General features: G+C 44.1%; 3 protein-coding genes across 5 annotated transcripts in view; 1 reads left to right on the top strand and 2 right to left on the bottom strand.

Moving 5' to 3' along the window:
• The window catches only part of svep1 (sushi, von Willebrand factor type A, EGF and pentraxin domain containing 1), a 29,589-nt gene extending 22,715 nt beyond the window's left edge, over positions 1 to 6,874 (top strand). For 2 of the 3 annotated variants that reach the window (XM_062449388.1, XM_062449389.1), the window contains 7 exons: positions 147 to 323; positions 996 to 1,181; positions 3,031 to 3,201; positions 3,648 to 3,743; positions 4,889 to 4,984; positions 5,802 to 5,895; positions 6,603 to 6,874. In XM_062449388.1, the coding sequence (XP_062305372.1) occupies positions 147 to 323; positions 996 to 1,181; positions 3,031 to 3,201; positions 3,648 to 3,743; positions 4,889 to 4,984; positions 5,802 to 5,895; positions 6,603 to 6,633 (851 nt within the window). In that variant the 3' untranslated portion in view covers positions 6,634 to 6,874. The remainder of the gene's footprint in view (positions 1 to 146; positions 324 to 995; positions 1,182 to 3,030; positions 3,202 to 3,647; positions 3,744 to 4,888; positions 4,985 to 5,801; positions 5,896 to 6,602) is intronic. The other variant, XM_062449391.1, reaches the window with a different exon arrangement.
• A 122-nt stretch (positions 6,875 to 6,996) lies between these two features.
• Positions 6,997 to 10,556, bottom strand: txn (thioredoxin). Its single transcript, XM_062449429.1, has 5 exons — positions 10,397 to 10,556; positions 9,232 to 9,336; positions 8,322 to 8,387; positions 7,989 to 8,054; positions 6,997 to 7,371 (listed from the first exon to the last, which is right to left on the bottom strand). Exons 1-5 carry the CDS (start codon positions 10,418 to 10,420, stop codon positions 7,300 to 7,302), a joined length of 333 nt encoding a protein of 110 aa, XP_062305413.1. The 5' UTR covers positions 10,421 to 10,556; the 3' UTR covers positions 6,997 to 7,299.
• Positions 10,557 to 12,213: 1,657 nt separating this feature from the next.
• LOC134009766 (prostaglandin reductase 1-like) lies at positions 12,214 to 17,647 on the bottom strand. Its single transcript, XM_062449419.1, has 9 exons — positions 17,555 to 17,647; positions 15,623 to 15,747; positions 15,466 to 15,511; positions 15,208 to 15,264; positions 14,711 to 14,878; positions 14,002 to 14,275; positions 13,057 to 13,162; positions 12,800 to 12,918; positions 12,214 to 12,614 (listed from the first exon to the last, which is right to left on the bottom strand). Exons 2-9 carry the CDS (start codon positions 15,726 to 15,728, stop codon positions 12,504 to 12,506), a joined length of 987 nt encoding a protein of 328 aa, XP_062305403.1. The 5' UTR covers positions 15,729 to 15,747; positions 17,555 to 17,647; the 3' UTR covers positions 12,214 to 12,503.
• Positions 17,648 to 19,811: the final 2,164 nt, after the last annotated feature.

Genomic DNA, 19,811 nt, shown 5'->3' with positions numbered 1-19,811 from the left:
ATTTTTATAAGCAAACACACACAAATATAAAGTACACACACACTCATGCAAACACTCCTTCTCCCTCAAGCCCTCTCCCCTCCTTCTCCCTCCCTCTCTCACTTCCCCTTTCCCTCTCTGTCTCCTCCCTCTTCCTCACTCTCCAGTCTACCTGGACTGTGAGGCCCCTAGGGAGATGCTGAATGGGAAGGTGCAGGACCACAAGTTGACCACCGGGTATGCTGTAGAGTTCCACTGTGATAAAGGCTACAGCATAGAAGGAGACTCTCTGGTCTTGTGCACAGGAGACGGAACCTGGAGCTCATCTTTCCCCATCTGCCGACGTAAGAACTTCAGTCACACCTCATCCAACCTTTCCTCATTCCCCCTCAGATTTAGTGTCGTTCTCTTTCTATTTTTGTGACAGGTTTAGTCTGTGAAGATGTTTGTATCCAGTTCTTTCTACCCTAAACTTGATTTGTTTACCGGAGAGACCTTGTACGCAATGTCTGGGTTGTGTGGAGGTTGACCAATCACAGCACACTCGTAGCTCTTTCCACACAGAAGGAGGGTCTGACAGGGAAGGCAGTGTCTTGCATCAAGCAGCTATTTCACCACCTAACGATTAGCAAACGCTCAGGACACCAGACGACAACAAGACCAAAGGTCTTCACGGTGGAGCTCGGTCAGAAGATAATGAAGTAACTCCATCAGAGACTGTTCCGGATGAACTCTACTCTATTAACACTCATTCAGTGATGAAGTGACACAGCTTCTACCACCTGTGGCCTGTGTACGGTGTGTTGGGTGTTACTTTCATGGTTTTATTCAACCAGAAGGAACCCTGGTGTCGCCAGCCAAGTCCAATGCTAATACGTGGCTTGTTGTTTACACACAGTATGCGTAGTAAAGAGCAGAGCAGCAGTAAAGAACAGCAAAGTGTTTTATTTCATGCTGCTTGATTTTAACACACAAAAAAATGTTCTAATGCTTCTCCTCCCCCCTCCCCCTCCCAGCCCAGTCTTGCCCCCCTCCCCCAGGGTGGAGGGAGAGCGGGGGGACCAGGAACGGTTCCCTGCCGGTGTTCCACGTGGGCCAGTCTCTCCCTGTGACCTGCCCCAAGGGCCACCAGGCCAAAGGCACGGCCGCCATCACCTGCAGGAGCGACCAGACCTGGAGCCCCGTCAGCAGCGTGTGCGAGAGTGAGTAAACCAGGGGGCGCCACCAGGGGTCCGAATCAAACAGACTGGAGCTCTGACAGGGCCTGTTGACTGTCTTACATCTTGGGTAGGGAACTCTTGGTTCTTCAGCCCTGGGGGGCCCTGGTCCACATGGTTTTGCCCAACAGTTTGGTTAGGGGTTGAGTTGTTAACGCAGGCACAAGCACACACACACACACACACACACACTCACGCACACACACACACTCACAGGAGGACTCTCACACACTGTTGCTTTCTGTGTCTTTTCCCGTCAACAAAATCCACAATTTACCACACACAAACTTCCTTAAACTTCCCCAAAGGAGTCTGTTAATGTGTAACGTACCTCAGAGACGACCAGGGAGATAAGATAAAGGGTTGGAGTCACCATCATCATATTTTCCCGATCGACATTGATTGCATTCTCCTGGAAGTCTCTGATTGGCTTCCACAGAACAGCATCTGTCTCACAGGAAAAAGCTTTGTTTACTGCCCAGGTCCAGCCTCTGTAGGGTGTATGTGATGCAGTCAGCTCTCCTTAACTCCTGTTGAATTGCATCACAGTGAGAATGCAAGCCATGCTTAGATTGCATTAGGATCAATAGAGAAGGCAACATCCCGTTGAAGTCGATGTGCTTCCCAGGTTCGCTGAGTCAGTTTGAAATACCACCAAGTAACAAGTGCCCAAAGAATTCTGAGGCTCGATAGAGTTTAATATAAGCTTGGAAGGATGAATAGCTAGTGAATAGTGAAGGCTCACAGTATTTCACACAGGAGGCAGAAACCTACACGTAACCTCTCAAGGTTACATCATTCAGATTGAACCTCTGTAGCATTTGCTTACGTAAAACATTAGATAAACAGGGTTATAATGACTGCATTCGTCTTTGGATCATTATCAAATAAACAGGAAGTATAATAATTACAGGGGCAGTCTGGTTATTCCTCTACAGTCCGCTCACTTAAGTGTAGCAGAGTTCTGTTTCTGACAGAAAGTTTCGGGTTCTCTCTGTTGCTGCCCCCCCACTACAGGGGCGTTCAGTCAGGTCTCCGTGGAGACAAATGTGGACACGTTACCAACATGACAATACAAACAGCATGCTAAAGCGAGACACGCCTCTTCCTGGTGTCCCGTGTGTTCAATCAGTCCGCATGGCCCCGCCCACACTGAACTGCTTTTGTTCTGCTCCGCTCCCCCCTCCCCTTTCCTGCTCGTTTAAGACTGAATGAACGGAATAGAATGGTCGCTCTTTTTAACCGACGAGCACTCTGTGGCATGCGTGTGGCATGTTTGAATAATTACGGGCTTGCGGTTGTCACGGAAACCTTTGTGAGGCCTCTCTGTCCCAGTCTCTTTTGCATGGTATTTGTTCTGTGTGCCGTACAATGGCGTGAGTGCTGATGAGTCATGTTTCGTGAGAGCATGTGTTTGCATGTCTGGTTGCTTCCACCTCTCGGTTGCATAGATTTACTCACTGATTGGTTAATGATAGGGTCTTTCCTAACGCACTGATACCAGGACCATGAGAGTTACCAAGTTTTAACTGTTCGACGTCTCAACGACATATTCACGTGGTTCTCTGTTGTGGCTTGATTCAGCAACAGGCCATTGTTTGACACACGTTCCACAATGCTGCTTATTATGTTTTCACAAGAGTCCATTTTGAAACTGTGGAGATTCTGTAATAAAAGCTACCTATTCATAGAAAGAAAAAAACAACCTGAACAAAAACATTTCAGAAAGTTCAAATGGCAACAAGTTAATCTGACACCCCTGAACTGAGGTCGACATGAAGTCACCCTCCGCACTCAGTAACCAATGGGCCGTACCATCTGGGCCTGTCTATAGGGGTGTCCTGCGGCCCTCCCCTCCACGTGGCCCACGGGGTGGTGCGGGGGGCTGTGTTCCAGTTCGGGGACGTGGCCGTGTACTCGTGTTTCGGGGGCTACGCCATGGAGGGCATCGGGAAGAGCCTGTGTCTGGAGAACGGCACCTGGACCCCCCCTCCCACTTGCAGAGGTAGAGAGCCCGCCCCCAACCCACCTCTACTTGTCTCAGGGGGCAAAGCGCCTGATTGGCCAACCCTTCGACCTAAGAAGAAGGGAGGAATTTTCCTGATTTTCTAATGAATGCCCAGAAGCTGCTCATACTGCAGTTACTTCTTCACTCCCCTGCTGGTCTTGTTCCTGTAGGGCTGCACTTGCACACCACTCCCAAACTTCCCAAACCTGTTAGGGGAGCTGATCCCGTGTCTGTATGCCTGTCTGTCACGTTTACTTGTGTCACCTTACAGGTTGGAATGCTCACTCGTGCATGGTTGTGGCCTGTTTGTTTGCATGGCTTACAAGAATGCTTGTCTTAACACACCGATTAGTAAGTCGGTCAGAAACTAATGTGTTTGAAGTCTTCAGAACAATGTGGTAACTAGGCACATAATGAAGTATGTGTGTGTGTATGTCTCCTAGCTATCTGTTGGCTGAAGTGTCAGAATGGAGGAGCGTGTCAGAGACCCAACACCTGTTCCTGCCCTGAGGGCTGGATGGGACGGCTGTGTGAAGAACGTGAGTGACCTGAAGACATCGCTGTTAATCTTGATATATCATCTACATCAGTGGTTCTTAACCCTGTCCTCGGGGAACCCCTGTCCTGCATGTTTTAGATGTTTCCCTGCTCCAACACACCTGATTCAAATAAATGGGTCGTTGTCTAGCTCTGTAGAAGCCTGGTAACGAACATGCATTTGAATCAGGTGTGTTGGAGCCAAGAAACATCTAAAACATGCGGGACAGGGGTTCCCTGAGGACAGGGTTAAGATCTAAATTGATCTAAATATATTTTAAGATTAATAACAACACCTTCATTGGCATTGATGAGATGGAGCACAACTGGAAATGCAAAGGGGGGAGGCGTGGAAATGCAAAAGGGGGAGGCGTGGAAATGCAAAGGGGGGAGGCGTGGAAATGCAAAGGGGGGAGGCGTGCAGATCACAGTTCTTCCTCCACCTGCATTAAAAGTTTCAGTTATAAACTCAAAAACATGTTTGAACTGTCAGAGTAAATGGAATATGACTCACTGTAACTCTTGCGTTAATTCAGAGTGCCATAGAAAACTGATTGGAGCAGAGATTCTAAGATTCTTTCCATGGCAGCTGATTAAGGGCCTTATTAGACTACAAAGAATGAAGCGATGATTACTGAAGGAAATTAAATGAATACCTAGCTGTAATTTTTGAGTGTTTTGCCCAAAACACTGTGATTCACTAGAGGAAGAAACAGTGGGCGTGCACGAGAGAGGAAGTGTGTGTGTCAGAGAGAAAAAGAGAGAAAGAGGGAAAGTGTTTGTGAGAGTCTTTTCGAAACGGCTTCCTGTTTAGCTCTGGCCCATCTTCCCTCTCTGCCGTAAGGAGTCAGGTGGCTGAGCGGTTAGGGAGTCGGGCTAGTAATCTGAAGGTTGCCAGTTCGATTCCCGGCCATGCAAAATTACGTTGTGTCCTTGGACAAGGCACTTCACCCTACTTGCCTTGGGGGAATGTCCCTGTACTTACTGTAAGTCTGCATTTAGCGTCTGCTAAATGACTAAATGTAATGTAAATGTAAATCTTACTCCACAGATTCTAACAACAACAACAAGAAATAGTTCCTGATGAGTCATGCCTCGACTTCCTCTTACCATGATATGTAATCTGGTCTCTCTTGTCCAATCACAGCAATCTGCATCCTGCCGTGCCTAAACGGTGGCCGCTGCGTAGCGCCCTACCAGTGCGACTGTCCCACGGGCTGGACAGGGACTCGCTGTCACAGCGGTGAGTGTGTGGCGGATTTGACTCTTTTAATAAGCGTGTGTGCCTGTATGTACATGCATGTGCTGGCGGATGCGTGTTTGTGTGCGTGGAGTTACTTGAAGCATGCACCTGGATTGACCATAGAAGTCTTCGTGCCATTCGACATACCGACTGCATTCAGGTTGTATGTCCTGCGCGTGATGTCACTTAAGTGTTGATGACGTCATGGAGACAGGTGGCGCTTATTCACCCTGCGTCACTGGGTACAGTAAGAGCTCTAGCTAATCGTTTTACTGTCAGGGATGTGCTGTTGCCATAGTGACGTTGCTGCCCTGACGACCATCGGCTATGCTCAGTCAGCCAGGCACATTTCCTCAACAGCTAAATCAAACACACACAGAGACTTTACCCTCATCCTGACTCTTTCATTTAACTACTGACTTTTTCTCTGAACTGTCTGTGGCAATGTTGTATTATGTTGTCTATATTCAAGCTTAAACATTAAACATTACAGCTGAATGTACTAATGCCAGCACCTGTACTTTCAACCAAGTCAATGTTGACATACTTTTCGCTGGGTCCAGTGACAGACAATCCCCCTCTCCTTTATAAATGTGCTACGCCTGTCGTAGCGTAGCACATTTATATTTGTATTTTTATATCAATATATTGGTGAGGACATTTTGACCAGATTTGAATATTGGGGGGATATATATTATGATAACGGCCTTGTATTATGGTATTAACCATGACGTGTAACCATGGCGTGTAACCATGGCGTGTAACCATGACGTGTAACCATGACGTGTAACCATGACGTGTGTTGGTGTGTCCACAGCCGTGTGTTCGTCTCCCTGTCTGAATGGTGGGAGGTGCATCAGACCAAACAGGTGTCACTGCAGTCAGGGGTGGAGCGGACACGACTGCTCAAGGTAGGAGACTTACAACACACACACACACATACACTCACACATGCTCACTTATTTCCTTGAACATGGCTTTGTGTTATGTGGTTATCAGGACACACCCAAGAACAGTGTTTGACAATATCCCACACATCCAAAGTCAAGGTGATTCATTCATCAAGCGCACAGTATAAAACAAAGGTCATTCCGAACAAAACAATTCTTAGGACACATGGCAAGCAACAGCTACGTAGCTGGCAAAGAAATATTACTATGTTTAAAAGTCACAAATAAGGGGCAAAAATACTCTGTTAGAGGCAGGTCAGGGTGTGTGTGTGCGTTGGCAAGCACACACACACACACACACACACACAGCCAATTCAGCAAATTGAAGTACGTGGAACCCTGGAATGAGAACTGCCAGGGGTTTTGTGAGCGGTTCTTTCTTGGTATTTTGTTCAGTCCTTAGATGCAGGCAGCTAAACAATTTACTATCTTTGATGTAGCTATTATGTTCAGACTGCACTGCAGGGATATCCTATTTCACTCTCTCAACTGAAAAGCCACTTTTGCTTTTCCAATAGTTTCAACCATTAGCTTAAATGGGCTTCTGGTTAAACAGACAGCTTATATGTATGCATGTGTCGATACGGTTTATTCTTAAAGCCATGACTGGACAAGAGACACTGCCAAAAATCCTTTTATCTAATTGCTCTCTCTCCCTCTCTCGTCAGGAAAAGAAAATCTCCATACTATCATTTCTAAGAAGCCACTCACTCCCCAGCTCTGAGGAATCTGGTATAATTATTTCACTATCAACCATGTTCTCACCCCAAGGAGACAAACATTTTGTAAAATAAAGCTGTATTTTTTCATATAGAAAATCAAACAGTATTAAATATATGCTGCTATATACTTGTACGATGTGTAAAAACTATGTTGTGATGTGCCCGATGTATATGTGTAAACTATTCTCACGTTTTTCTTATTAAAGCATAAAATACAACTGAATGTTTACCTTCTAAATTCTCATTGAGGATGCGCACATCAGCTTTGAGTTGCTTAATGTGTCACCTGGAACAACTCGAATCACTTGAAAGGTTCTCATGTCAAGAACAAAACACTCCAAAAGCTTAGTCATCTTTTATTTGAACCACCCATTCAAAAACAAATATCAAAATTCAACAGCATACTTTGCGATAATATTTAAAAAATGATTATATGGAACCTTTCGAGATGGAAATTATTTAATTGTGGTCAATAATTAAATGGAATGCTTTGACCTACAACGACCAAATGATGGATTATTGCAGTTTCGAAAGGAAATGTATTTATTGTACATAATGGTTTACCAGTGTGGTGGTGGGGTCACCATGGTAACAGTAGAATGTAAAGCCTGTGTGTGCGTGTGTGCGTGTAGACAGGTCTGTATTAGCTCTGTGCCTTCAGAGCATAAACCTTCTCCTCCAGCTTGGGATAGTTAGCACCAGCAAATTCATCCACCTGAAAAAAAATACATTTAAAAAAAATCCTAATTCATTCAAATCATTATGAATAAATACTTTACCTACAAATACAATACAATCCGATTATGTCAACTGAAAAGTGGAGAAGCTGATATCCGGCTTCACTGGAGAAAGACTGTCCAGTTCAACTGGTCTCCAATCAGCCCAGGTGACAGTAGTTACCCTAGCTTGACTGAGTGCTAGCTTGCTATGATGACATCTAGGCTTCGCCTAAATACGATACATCTATTAAATGAGCAGCTAATTGAGGAACTCAACCGATATTTTAAAAAGTGTTAAAGCTATATTAACGGCTTTTAAATAAATACAAATTATAACGATGGAAACTTTTTAATTTGACAGTGATATTTAGGCTAACAAGTAGGAGTGAAACAGCGCGGTGTCCAACACAACTCAATCCCACAAATTGAATGCATCTACAATGTGTAGCCTTAAAAAAAAATCCTAATTCATTCAAATCATTATGAATAAATACTTTACCTACAAATACAATACAATCCGATTACTTATTTCCTTGCCAAAATGATTTCTGGGTATCTTGTAATACATTGTAACAAAGTTCCCAAATTCTCTACTGCAAGAATCTAAACTCACCTTCTGTGCATTCCTGTAGAAGTGGAATGTGGGCATGCATTTGATGTCACAGTGCTTAGCCACTTCCTGTGGAGAGTGAGTGTGTGAGAGAGTGAGAGTGAGAGTGAGAGTGTGAGTGAGTGAGTGAGTGAGTGAGTGAGTGAGTGAGTGAGTGAGTGAGAGAGAGAGAGAGAGAGAGAGAGAGAGAGAGAGAGAGAGAGAGAAAAACCGAGGGAGGGAGTGAGTACACAACGACAAACAGAAAGAGAAAGAGAGACAAACTTTCTGTAAAGCAAGATAACAGAAACTTTCCCATGTGGGCAAACCCACGTCTCAATAAAACTCAGAACCCACCTCTGCCTCATCCACATCCACCTTTAGGAAAACCACATTCTTGTTGTCAGGTTTGTCTGATAGTTCCTGTCAAAGGAAAAGAAAGAAGCGTCAGCAGTTTCAATACAATATAAAGCCAGGAGGACAGACCATTGTCGCCATATGGCTGATAAACCAATCTGCTGACAGGGCTTCAACGGCCCTATACTGTAGACCTCATCGTACGTACGAATTCAAGAGAAGCCCGATAAGATTGTCAGTGTGGACTTATTTCACAGCTTATTTGGCAGAAGTTGACGTTTATCTGCGCTTCATGAACTGTCCTAAAATTGACATTTTGTTGTTGACTTAGGCTGTCGCCCAAGTGTGCCCGTCATTCATTTGCATCCTGGTTTCAGAATCTCGAGCAGGCCATCCTAGCAGATGTGGTTTCCAGGGCAACAACTATTACAACAACACCCAACGGAGGTTAGTCAGACTCTAGGGTCAGACAGAAGATAGACAGACTCTCCAAACAGGAGGAGGTCCTCATTACCGACCTGACAACAGCAGCTAACATGATGAATATAAACTAGACTGAGGGCTTTGTGCATCTGAAGAGGGCCTATACTGTAGAGTAGGTCTGCTGGCAGTGTTAACCAGGACTGTGTTGAAACCAGCCTTACAATCCATGCTTCACAATCCAAACAGGTCAGATAAATAAAGGCTAGATTACTCAATACATCGATGGATTTCTACTAAGAGCCTCAATGTGTTTATGTTGACCTATGACCCAAACTAGACCCTAAATCAGGCTGACACAACAAGATCCACCTTCTGGCTGAATGTATAGTCTTGTAGGAGTTTAAGTATGGTCCTTTGGGTGAAAGATGCATCTTTTTCTTTTGACTAAAGGGGAGGGGTGTCTGTTGGGAGAATGAAAGACACTCACCTTGAAACGAGGAGCAATGTTCTTGCAGGGGCCACACCACGTAGCCGTGAAGTCCACCACCACAAGCTTGTCACCAGCCTGTTTAAGGGTGGCCAAGAAGGTATCCTAGTGTAAGAGAAAGAGAAGGAATACACGAATGGAGGAAGAGAAAAAAACGTTATTAATGGCTTCTTTCTAACGGGTGATTGTGTTCTGAAACACACTGATATGTTACTTGTTTTGAGGTTGTATAATTCAATACGTCATACAGTACTGAGCGAGCTGCTCATTAATCTAGTTTTTTAGCGACAAGTTATTATTCATAGTGTCGAACGCCCCTAAAGGAGCCTTCGTTTTGATGGACTTTGGAGAAACAATTTTGAGAAAAAAAAAAGAATAATGCTTAATAATGAAAAGTGTGCATTTGGAAAATGTGTTTGACTTTGTGCATACGTATATCCAAGTTGTGCATTACAAAGTTGTAGATGCTTGCATACATATATAAAGGTTTTGCAATTTTCCGTGCATACATATACCAAGTTTGGTGTTTTCAAGAGGAGTTTTAACCTCTAGCATACGCATGTGTTTTATTAGAAAGAATGTGCATTGGCAAATGTTTTTAAGAAAGTGCTTGCATAATATTTTAAACAATGTTAAGAAATAGCTAGACAGGCCCTGTCTAGTGGTTTCATCTATTCAAGCATTTCCTAACCACATCCTCTGCATCTGTCATACTGAAACATTCCCACACGATCGTTCGACAATAGCTTACTCTATAATTATAAACTGACGTATGTCAACTGAAAAGTGGAGAAGCTGATATCCGGCTTCACTGGAGAAAGACTGTCCAGTTCAACTGGTCTCCAATCAGCCCAGGTGACAGTAGTTACCCTAGCTTGACTGAGTGCTAGCTTGCTATGATGACATCTAGGCTTCGCCTAAATACGATACATCTATTAAATGAGCAGCTAATTGAGGAACTCAACCGATATTTTAAAAAGTGTTAAAGCTATATTAACGGCTTTTAAATAAATACAAATTATAACGATGGAAACTTTTTAATTTGACAGTGATATTTAGGCTAACAAGTAGGAGTGAAACAGCGCGGTGTCCAACACAACTCAATCCCACAAATTGAATGCATCTACAATGTGTAGCCTAAATGAATGTATAAAACATTTCTTACCAGATCTTCAATTTCGATAATCATGGTTGATAGTGGGTTTAACGGCCTATATTCCGCAACTAGTAGGCTACCTAAAGGTGCGAGAGCTCCACAAAATTACAGTACAACAGGGACACGCTTGTCGGCAGGTTTATAACATTCCGCTCGGAAGCCCTGCCCCCAGTGACTTTCCGGAAACAAGCAAGTAACGTAACGTATCGCAGGAATGCACATAAAACGTGTTGACTTGGGCAACAAGTACAACTGTAGCCTTTAGAGTAGAGAGGGTCGGTCTATCATTTGATCATGCATCTCCTGTGGAATTGACATGTTCCTAACAATATAGGCCTGTGTTTGGTAACACACCGGACTGGACTTGCATGATAGATGGCCTATATTCTGTAGGCTATTTGTGTGAACTATCTGTTGCATGATAGTAGCCTTTATTCGTTGTAGATTTATAGCGTGTTTTTTCATAAACAAAGAAACCAACTCATCAAGTCTATTGTCTGACTAGGTTACGCAGGCTCACTTGTTTAATTACCGGCATTAAAGCTTTATGATACAATTATATTTATAGTAGGTCTGTATTTATTGTCTGTCGGTTCATTTTGTAACCACGAGTCACAGTGACTTGACAAATTGTCGGCTTACTACGTGCATGGGATTGGATGAGACGCCAAGGCGGTGAGTCAAAAAGAAACGTAACGTAACATTAGGTGCGTTCGACATGGACTGCGGCTGCATGAAACGACCGGCGAGAGTAGCCGCTTGCAGTCTGGGAGGAGTTAGGAACGGCTCTGTGAAGTCGGACATTCCAGCTTCTCGTGGTTTGCTGCGTTGACATCAGTCACGCACCTCATGTCGAATGCACATTGTGCCAAGAGCTGGGCGTTACCTGACGGAAACAATATGATTTCCTGACCATGAATTCCATAAAAAGTTAATATATAATAATTATATATATATATATATTTAAAGGAATTCATGGTCAGAAAATATAATGTATATTGCTCAATATCATTTCCAGAGTGTCATATAGTACCATTATATACCTACTTAAGTCCAGTTAGCACTTCTGGGTTCATTATCAGTTAAAAGGTCTGAATTAAACTGGTTTCAGTTCTTCATATAAATGTGCTAAAGCCTAACCATGAATCTAGTCCCCTAGCAGAGTGAGAAACAAGCCCCTAACCATGGAAACAAGCTTCTTGTCATCATTCAAACAACCTAATGAATTTCGAATCAGGGTCTAAAAATACAGCCAGTTCTTTCAATTCAACAAAAGGTTGAACTCAACAGCCTGTGTTGGTGCTTGAGTCTTGCTCTATTATTTTGGAGTCTTTTAACCCTTGTGTTATCTTCGGGTCATTCTGACCCATCAGTCATTGTGACCCACCGTCGTATTGCGACAGATTTACCGCATACAAAGACAAAGTGAAGCATTTTCTTTTAACCGTTGGGCTGTCTCAGACCCCCCACATTGCAAAGGTTAAAAGAAAATTATTTTAATTTGTTTTTGTATTGGGTAAAATTGGGTAAACACAACGATGGTTCGTTATGAACCTTTGGGTCATGTGACCCGAAGGCAGCACGAGGGTTAAAGAAGGTTCTTTTAGGATCTTCAAAGGGTTCTTCTAACCGCTCTCAAGTACCTGATTAGCATCCATGACAAGCAGCTCGTTTTAATTACCTAGCCCACTAAAATACAACTTACAGACTTAATTTACTTCTAGGTTGAAGAGATTCTTGGAACCACTTGCTATGGCACCCACATTGGACACTTGTGATGCATTTAAATTATATTTCCAACACAAGCCAGCAAACATTTCACAAAAGCCAGAAAACTGATTTATTACAAAGTAAAAAATATTCAATTTTACAGAAGGCAATAAGTACATGAATATCCAGATTGCGTTATTATGACTAATTCGTTTTAGCTCAGTACAAGTTGGATCATAATCTGCTATTGGGCAGAGTAACATTTACTTAATCGATTTCATAAACATCATGGTAATCACTAAGATCTGTAACAACGACAGATCTTTACAGGATAGAAAAATGGGATCTGGAGGAGCAATAGGAATTCCAGAATGGGTGTCATCATTGGGACACAACGTGTTCCACCTTATACTTTTATAACGGCCTTCCCAATGTTCTCTCCTTTCAGCATCCCCATAAAGGCAGAGGGCATTTTCTCAAAGCCTTCCGTCACATGTTCCCGACAGTGCAGTTTCCCCTAAGGAGAAAAAAGAAAATAGAAAAGATGATCGCTATATTTAGCCTCTTCATAGAAGGATCCCCTCTCTTGTTATTATCGATGTACCCTGTCAGCTCTCAAACGGATAAAGTCAGATCACATCAAGACCATTTTGAATGGAAATCCATCTGGATCAATGAAAATGCATTCCAGGTTGTACTTGCCTCTTTGGCCCAGGCCAGCAGCCTTCGGATGCCCTCTGGGTTCTTGTGCTGCCACCTATCCACCAGGAAGCCCTCCATCTTCAGCTGCTTGAAGACCATACTCATGTGGGGGTATGGGCCTTAAAAAACAAAAACAAAGAGATAGCAACATGAGCAATGTTGTGTGAAGCACTGGCCAACACCACCACCTAGTGGCCGTTTGCAGTCACTACAACACCTAACGACTGAATTTCAATCCCATAAGGAAATTCACGTACCTGTCTGTGGTGTGGTATCGTTATACAATGAAATTCCTCCGCACACTGCTATCCTTCCAAACTGCTTCATCTGGGGCAAGGCAACACTGAAAAACGGGCCTCCAACCTAGCAAAGAGAACCGATTTGAAGTACTGCTAACTTCAGATGCTTCTCTCTCATCAAAGACACTAAAAGCCTTCTGCCAGCCAGTCCACAGTAGCATTCACATCCATCCAGGTGTCTCTGACATACATGAAGTTATGAGAAGTTTACATTTAGTCATTTAGCAGACGCTCTTATCCAGAGCGACTTACATAAGTACAGGGATATTCTCCCCGAGGCAAGTAGGGTGAAGTACCTTGCCCAAGGACACAACGTCAGTTCGCACGGCCAGGAATCGAACCGGCAACCTTCTGATTAACAGCCCGATTCCCTAACCGCTCAGCCATCTGACACCCAGCCATCTGAAGTTACGCAACGTTGAGATAGTAGTGTTTCGTAACAAACCTATCCTTGGCATTGACCACTGTTACTGTTAGAACACGTAGAACCCGTAGACTAGAGGGGCTCGATCATTCCGAGCCGTGGCTCCATGGCTGTGGAATGTCTTGCCTTCCTTTCTATGTTGTGTGACTTATGTCAAATCTTTTAAAAAGCTATTTAAGCCTCTGCTATTCAAGCAGGCTTTTAGTTTGGCAAGTTTTTTTTATTATGGTTGTTTGTTATCTTTTCTATTTAAAATGTTCTTGTATCTTAATTTGTGGTGTTGTATTGCATTTTGTTGTGAAGCACTTTGTGATTTTTATCTGTGAAAGGTGCTATACAAATAAACTTTACTTACTAACACACGAGTTAGTTAGATAGTTGTACTGCTGTAACTATGCATTATTTGTCACTTTGCGTCCAGCTAAACGAATGCATATACACACACAAGACGATTCAGCATTCGATCCAAACCCGCTTACGTTTTCAAAGAAGCCGTCGTATCCATCTGGCGAGGCGGCCTTCAGAGTTTCCTCAAGCGACGTGATGGTTTTGTAGTTGAAGGCCTCGTCGAAGCCCAGGTCCTTGAGGAAGGCCACCTTGGCGTCGGAGCCCGCCGAGCCCACCACCTTACAGCCCTTGATCTTCGCGATCTGGCCCACCACAGAGCCCACCGCTCCTGCCGCTGCGTTCACCAGCAGGGTCTCTCCTTTCTTCAGTTCCAGCACCTCTTCCAGCCCATACAGGGCTGTTAGGCTGGAGGGACACAGAGAGGGGGGGGGGGGGGGGGCGGGTTAGAGTTAGGGTTAGGGGGGGGGCAAAGTCTGCTATGACAACGCTGTAAACATTTTTATTACTAATACGTGCAACAACTAATTAAGAGATTAAAAGAAGATTAAGAGCGTTAGAAAGTTACATTTAGGTGTGAATTTAATAAATGAATAGGCCTTTGTGTAAATGTATTGGTGAGTCTACCTTGGACACAAACCACCAACTAAAAACCCTGGAGCCAAACCAGGGGCCTGTTGCATAAAGCAAGGTTATCGAGTAAGCCAGGCTTATCAGTTACTTTCCCTGACATTAAGCCAGGCTTATCAGTTACTTTCCCTGACACACACCTGGAGGTCCCATCACGGACAACCATGTTGTTTCCGGGGACGCAGTCGCAACATATCCTGCATCTCTCCTCACCCGGGCATGCCGATGCCGCCTAGAGCCTGGGACAGGGGGACCTCCTGGGGCCAGTCTGCCTGCAGCAGGGTCAGGCCGGCCCCGTCAGACAGGCTGTGGGTCCTCCAGCCACACCGGCCCACCACGTGGCTGCCCACCGGGAAGGAGGGGTTGTGGCTCTTGATCACCCTGGACAACAAAAAGCAACTACGTCATTTACACAGGTTGAAAAGTGCGTGAACGCTAGTGAGAAAAGTGAATCGAGGACACACAGGATGTGGTCAGAGTGGTTATCGTGTTAAGGAGAGTGGGTGGACTGTGCAAACAATTGACTTTGGAACTGAACTACAAATAAGCAATTTCAAACATTACATTCTGGCTCCGGTAAAGCTCGGCCATGCGTCATGGTTGAGATTGAAGAAACAGTGTGTGGTATAATGTGCGTGTGTGTGAGTCAATATGTGAGTGACTGTGTGAGAAGGTGTGTTTGTTTGTAAGAGTGACAGTGCAGAACTCACTTGGCCACTTGAGATCCCATCATCACCTCTCCAGGCTGCATGCGCATTACATACGCTCTGAGGACCGGGAAGATGAACATGAGAAGACAACAATCAGAGACGTTCCATGGTCCAAGGCCAGTAAACACTCGAGGGTAAAATCACGGACATGTGAAAACTTTCAAAATCTCGGTAGCAATCAGCCATACTGACATAGCAGGTGACTAGAAATGTTACATGGAGGGGAATTTGCAGGTGTCTTATTTTAAATCCCCTTACCTCATGTAAGGGTCCACACTGAGAAACAAAGCTTCCAGGAGCATCTCTGAAAAAGACAACCAGACAAAGACCTATTTAGACAAGATATCACCAGTACAGATCAGGCGGGACCATTGGTACAGGTCACAATGATAGGTAATGTGATACTGTTATATACCTCCATCTTTTGGGTCAGGAAGCTGTTCCAGCTGCAGTCTGAAGTTGCTGTCCTTGGGGATGCCCTCAAAACGCTCCGTCAGAACCCAAGTCTTGGCTTGAACCATTGCTCTCTGTTTAGGACAACTATAAATCGAAGTGTATGAGTGAATGTATTTGTTTCTAACCCAGGCACCAGCGACTGGATGTCTCATTTATACTTTGATTTTGTGTATGATTATTTGTACAGTAATAGCATGAAAGTGTAATAGCTCTCAGAATTAGACATGAGTGACATATGCCTGCCACATGTACATGCAAGAAGGTGTGAGTGGCTTAAACCAAGGAAGTTGCCAAGGGTGTTGGTAAACTGGTAGCCTGGTACTGGCAGTGCATGAATGGGTGAATGGCAGTGTTTTTTGCAGATAATTTTAGCAAATAAGTGTTTCCCCTACCATTATATTAAGGGAGTGCCCCGCCCCCCCAACGGTACCCCCCGCCCCCCTGGAAGGGCAAGTTAATATATATATTTATATATATATATATATATATATTTTTTTTTTTTTTTGATATAGCGCCAGATCACAAAATAAGTCATTTAAGGTTACCTTTCCTATAAAACCGGTCTATAGCTTGCTCTTTTATTAAACAAACTAAATGGCCTTATGTTATCACAACGGCATGTCATTTCTTTCTCTACATGGTCGCCGTCTTCCATGTAGAGACATGTAAATGAACTGACAACATAAGTTATACGACTTACAGTTCTCAAGGATGCACACACGTGTCCGTGCTATTCTCTGACATGCACTTTAACCCCAATCACTGCTGATAGACGGCCTTTTGTACAGCCCTATTTCTGATACCGTGGTGGCAGAAATGTAGCCGTGGCGGCCCGCCACGCCAAAATCAACATAGAGGAAACACTGAATGGCAAAGCAGTAGCCTGTCATACAACCTGGCACAGAGTAGCAACAATACCTAATCTATCGAGGCAATACCTTAAAGGGGTCATTGACTGCAAAACCGAGTTGACCTTGTCATAGATGAATAACGACAGTTCGGTGGGTAAAATGGACATACAGTGAACCTCAAGCCCCATTGACACCTCTTTCCTATGCAAATCTCACAATTTGAAACTGCCGCTGTAAAACTGTCTGTTTCCAAAAAGCCTGCGAATGGACGTCAGCTCGGTGGCTCCACCTTTTTTGGCTCTGGTCTGTACCTTTGTCACGCCCCAAAATTGACATACACATCCGACCATATGCTCATCACAACAGCAAGCTGTAAGTATGATTTTGTCACTAACAGTTATCAGCAATGCTAACGTATCCTGTATCTAGCATATATAGAATGTGTGATTATTTAGTTTATTGGCAATGGTTGCATTAGGGCGCATAGAACAGCACCGGGCCATTCGGACACCTTAAGGAACAGTGTGAAATACCCTGTAAAATCAGTCAATAACCCCTTTAAAACAAAAGCTTGCAGGCTTCAGCCATTGTATAAACTCATCCTTCTCCAACCAGGCATCCGCAAATGTACATTTCCCAATTTCGGGGTCTGTTTCGCAACATGTGGTGGGCGACACATCACCAAACCACGCATTTCGCAAAATACGTGACAAATAGTCATGGGGAGGAAAATAAATATATTAATGCATACTTTTTGGAGTCAAACTCTTTGGACAAAGCTTGAACAAAATGTAATAGCCTACCTCATAAAATCGAGATTAAGACTTTTTAATACCTTTTTATGGGCCTTAATTTTCCCTAAATGGATTTATCAACTGTTAATACTTTTTAAGACCCCGCGGATACCCTTGTTGTCGAACACCATACTAGAACTAGTGATGTTAGGCTACCTTCTATTTCTCACGGTAGACAAGCCACAATCCATTCAATGCAAAACCATGCCACCCCAAACATTTTAGACAGGACCATTGCATACTTACGAATCGCCGTTCTTCTTGCAGTGCTGATGATCTATTGAATTAGACCTGGTGAGACGAGGCTTTAAACCTTGGGGGCGGGCTTGTCTCCACCGGTTAGAAGATTAAAAAAAACGTGATGTAGCGCGCGCTCAAGAAGGCTTGCCAAAATTGGTCAACAACTAGCAAGCGAATTGTTCTAAAACGTTTGAAAACTGCCACCATAAGCCATTTCCTCGTAGGATCTGTTGACGGTAAGAGAAGACAGGTGTGAACCGAATGTGCTTTAAAAGTCACGTATTTTTTTAACTTTGGGTTTGGCTAATGTGAAGGAATGATAACTATACTGCTAATCAATGCTGCTATACCAATCACTACCTCAAGTCCTATATAAAACGTGTAATGCTTTATACTAAAACATATATCCAATTGTGATCAATTGATTTAATAAAGAACAGATGGGATCAAGCAACAGGATGTTTCTGTGTAGTAAGATCTTGCTGAAATGTATCTGTGTAGCAAGATCGTGCTGAAATGTAACTTTGGTGCGTGGGCAAGAATGCCGAGGTCAGGCAAACTGTCTTGGGAGGCAAGTTTGTGACGCTCAGGGACCGGTGTGAGCACAATGGGGCTACTCAGTTAATGGGAAGAGTGTCAACTTGGGAGATAAGGTGATGCTGGGACTAGGGTTGCCACCTTCAATACAGAAAAATAAGGGACGCCTGCCGCAGCGGGGGCCACACCCCTCGGGGCCACGATGACCACAGGCCCGATGACGTGCCAGTGGTGGTAAATCACAACTTAAAACAAAATATTAAGATTGATACATGGACATTATAACAACATATCTGCTATTGAAATCAGTGTGAACAGATGCAATCAGTCTATCTCTATATCACAACTCAAGTGGTCATATCGTCATGGCTGAACACAGCTATGACGATAATAAACATAGGCCAACAAAGTTTGACAGTGAGACCACAAAAAATAGGCTTTTGGAGGAACTTGTGAGATGTGAACCATATTTTATAAACTTATTAAATTTACAGATCCATAACTTATTAACTTTAAATTAAACAAATGCTTTGATACTCAAAAAGGTATATTGGAAAAAATATATAGTGCAGGAGACTTGTAAAGGATCTTCCATGAACATGATAACATCAGTGGACCAGAAGTATTAGTGTGCAGTATTAATTGTGCAGTATTAATTGTATTAAGTATTAATCCAATTGGAGCATGTCAAGCCTACTTCCTTTCATAAGTGTACTTCTTATTATGCGGGGGGGGGGTATCTGGAGCTGCCTCCGCCATTCTTTCAAATCGACTCTCCGCCAAGAGACCCGCCCTCCTCTGACTCTGATTGGCCGTGAACCTGAATCAAACCGATCAAACCAACGATGGCAGCGAGTATTACCCAATCAGGGGTAGAATAGGACGAGTCTTCACAGAATGCGGGTGGGATGATTTGCATGGGATGCTGCGTTGAAGACAACTCTGAAAATACGGGACAAACCCCGTCCCGTATTGATTCAAAACGGGACGCGCTATTTTGCTATTCCGTATTTTAAGGGACGGGTGGAAACCCTAGCTCTTTTCTGCTTCAGGACGAGTCAGACCGGCTGGTCTGACTACCTTTGGATATACAACCCCTGTTCTAAGGCCCCTTTCCCCCTGGAGACCCTGCCCCCACCTGCCCCTATACATCATCAGACCTAGGACTGGTCTGCCCCCCCCCCCCCTTTTCCCCCTGCCCCCACCTGCCCCTATACATCATCAGACCTTGGACTGGTCTGCCCCCCCACCCCTTGTCCTGGAGACACAGCTCCCACCACCCCGCACATCATCAGGACCTTGGGATGATCTACTCCCTACCCTGGAGAGCCCCCCCTCCCTGAACAAAATCAGACCTGTGGGTCTTCTCCACCCCCTTCCCTCTCTGAACATCATCATATCCTTGGACTGCCCACCATGTGCCACCACGAACACCCTAGACATTTAATTGGATAACCACATTCCCACCCCATGGTCTTCGGACCAATCACCTGTCACAGATCTCCCTCTCTGGGGGGTACAAGACCTGTCTCCCGAGGACAGGGAGACAGAACTTGGACTGGGCAGATCTCTCTCTCTGATCTCTGTCACGACCACTTTCTCAACGAAGGCCTTCGTTTGATCTATTCTGAGACTCTGTTTCTGTGAAGCTGCATTGGCATCATCGACTGACTTACTGTATTAGACTGAGATCATCCTGGTGTGTTGTATTCATTGTGATTGCATC

This window comes from Osmerus eperlanus, chromosome 23 (genome assembly GCF_963692335.1).
Source record: "Osmerus eperlanus chromosome 23, fOsmEpe2.1, whole genome shotgun sequence".
NCBI classification, from domain to species: domain Eukaryota; kingdom Metazoa; phylum Chordata; class Actinopteri; order Osmeriformes; family Osmeridae; genus Osmerus; species Osmerus eperlanus.
Note: the sequence above shows the minus strand (reverse complement) of the source record. Positions and strands in the feature narration are given on the sequence as shown.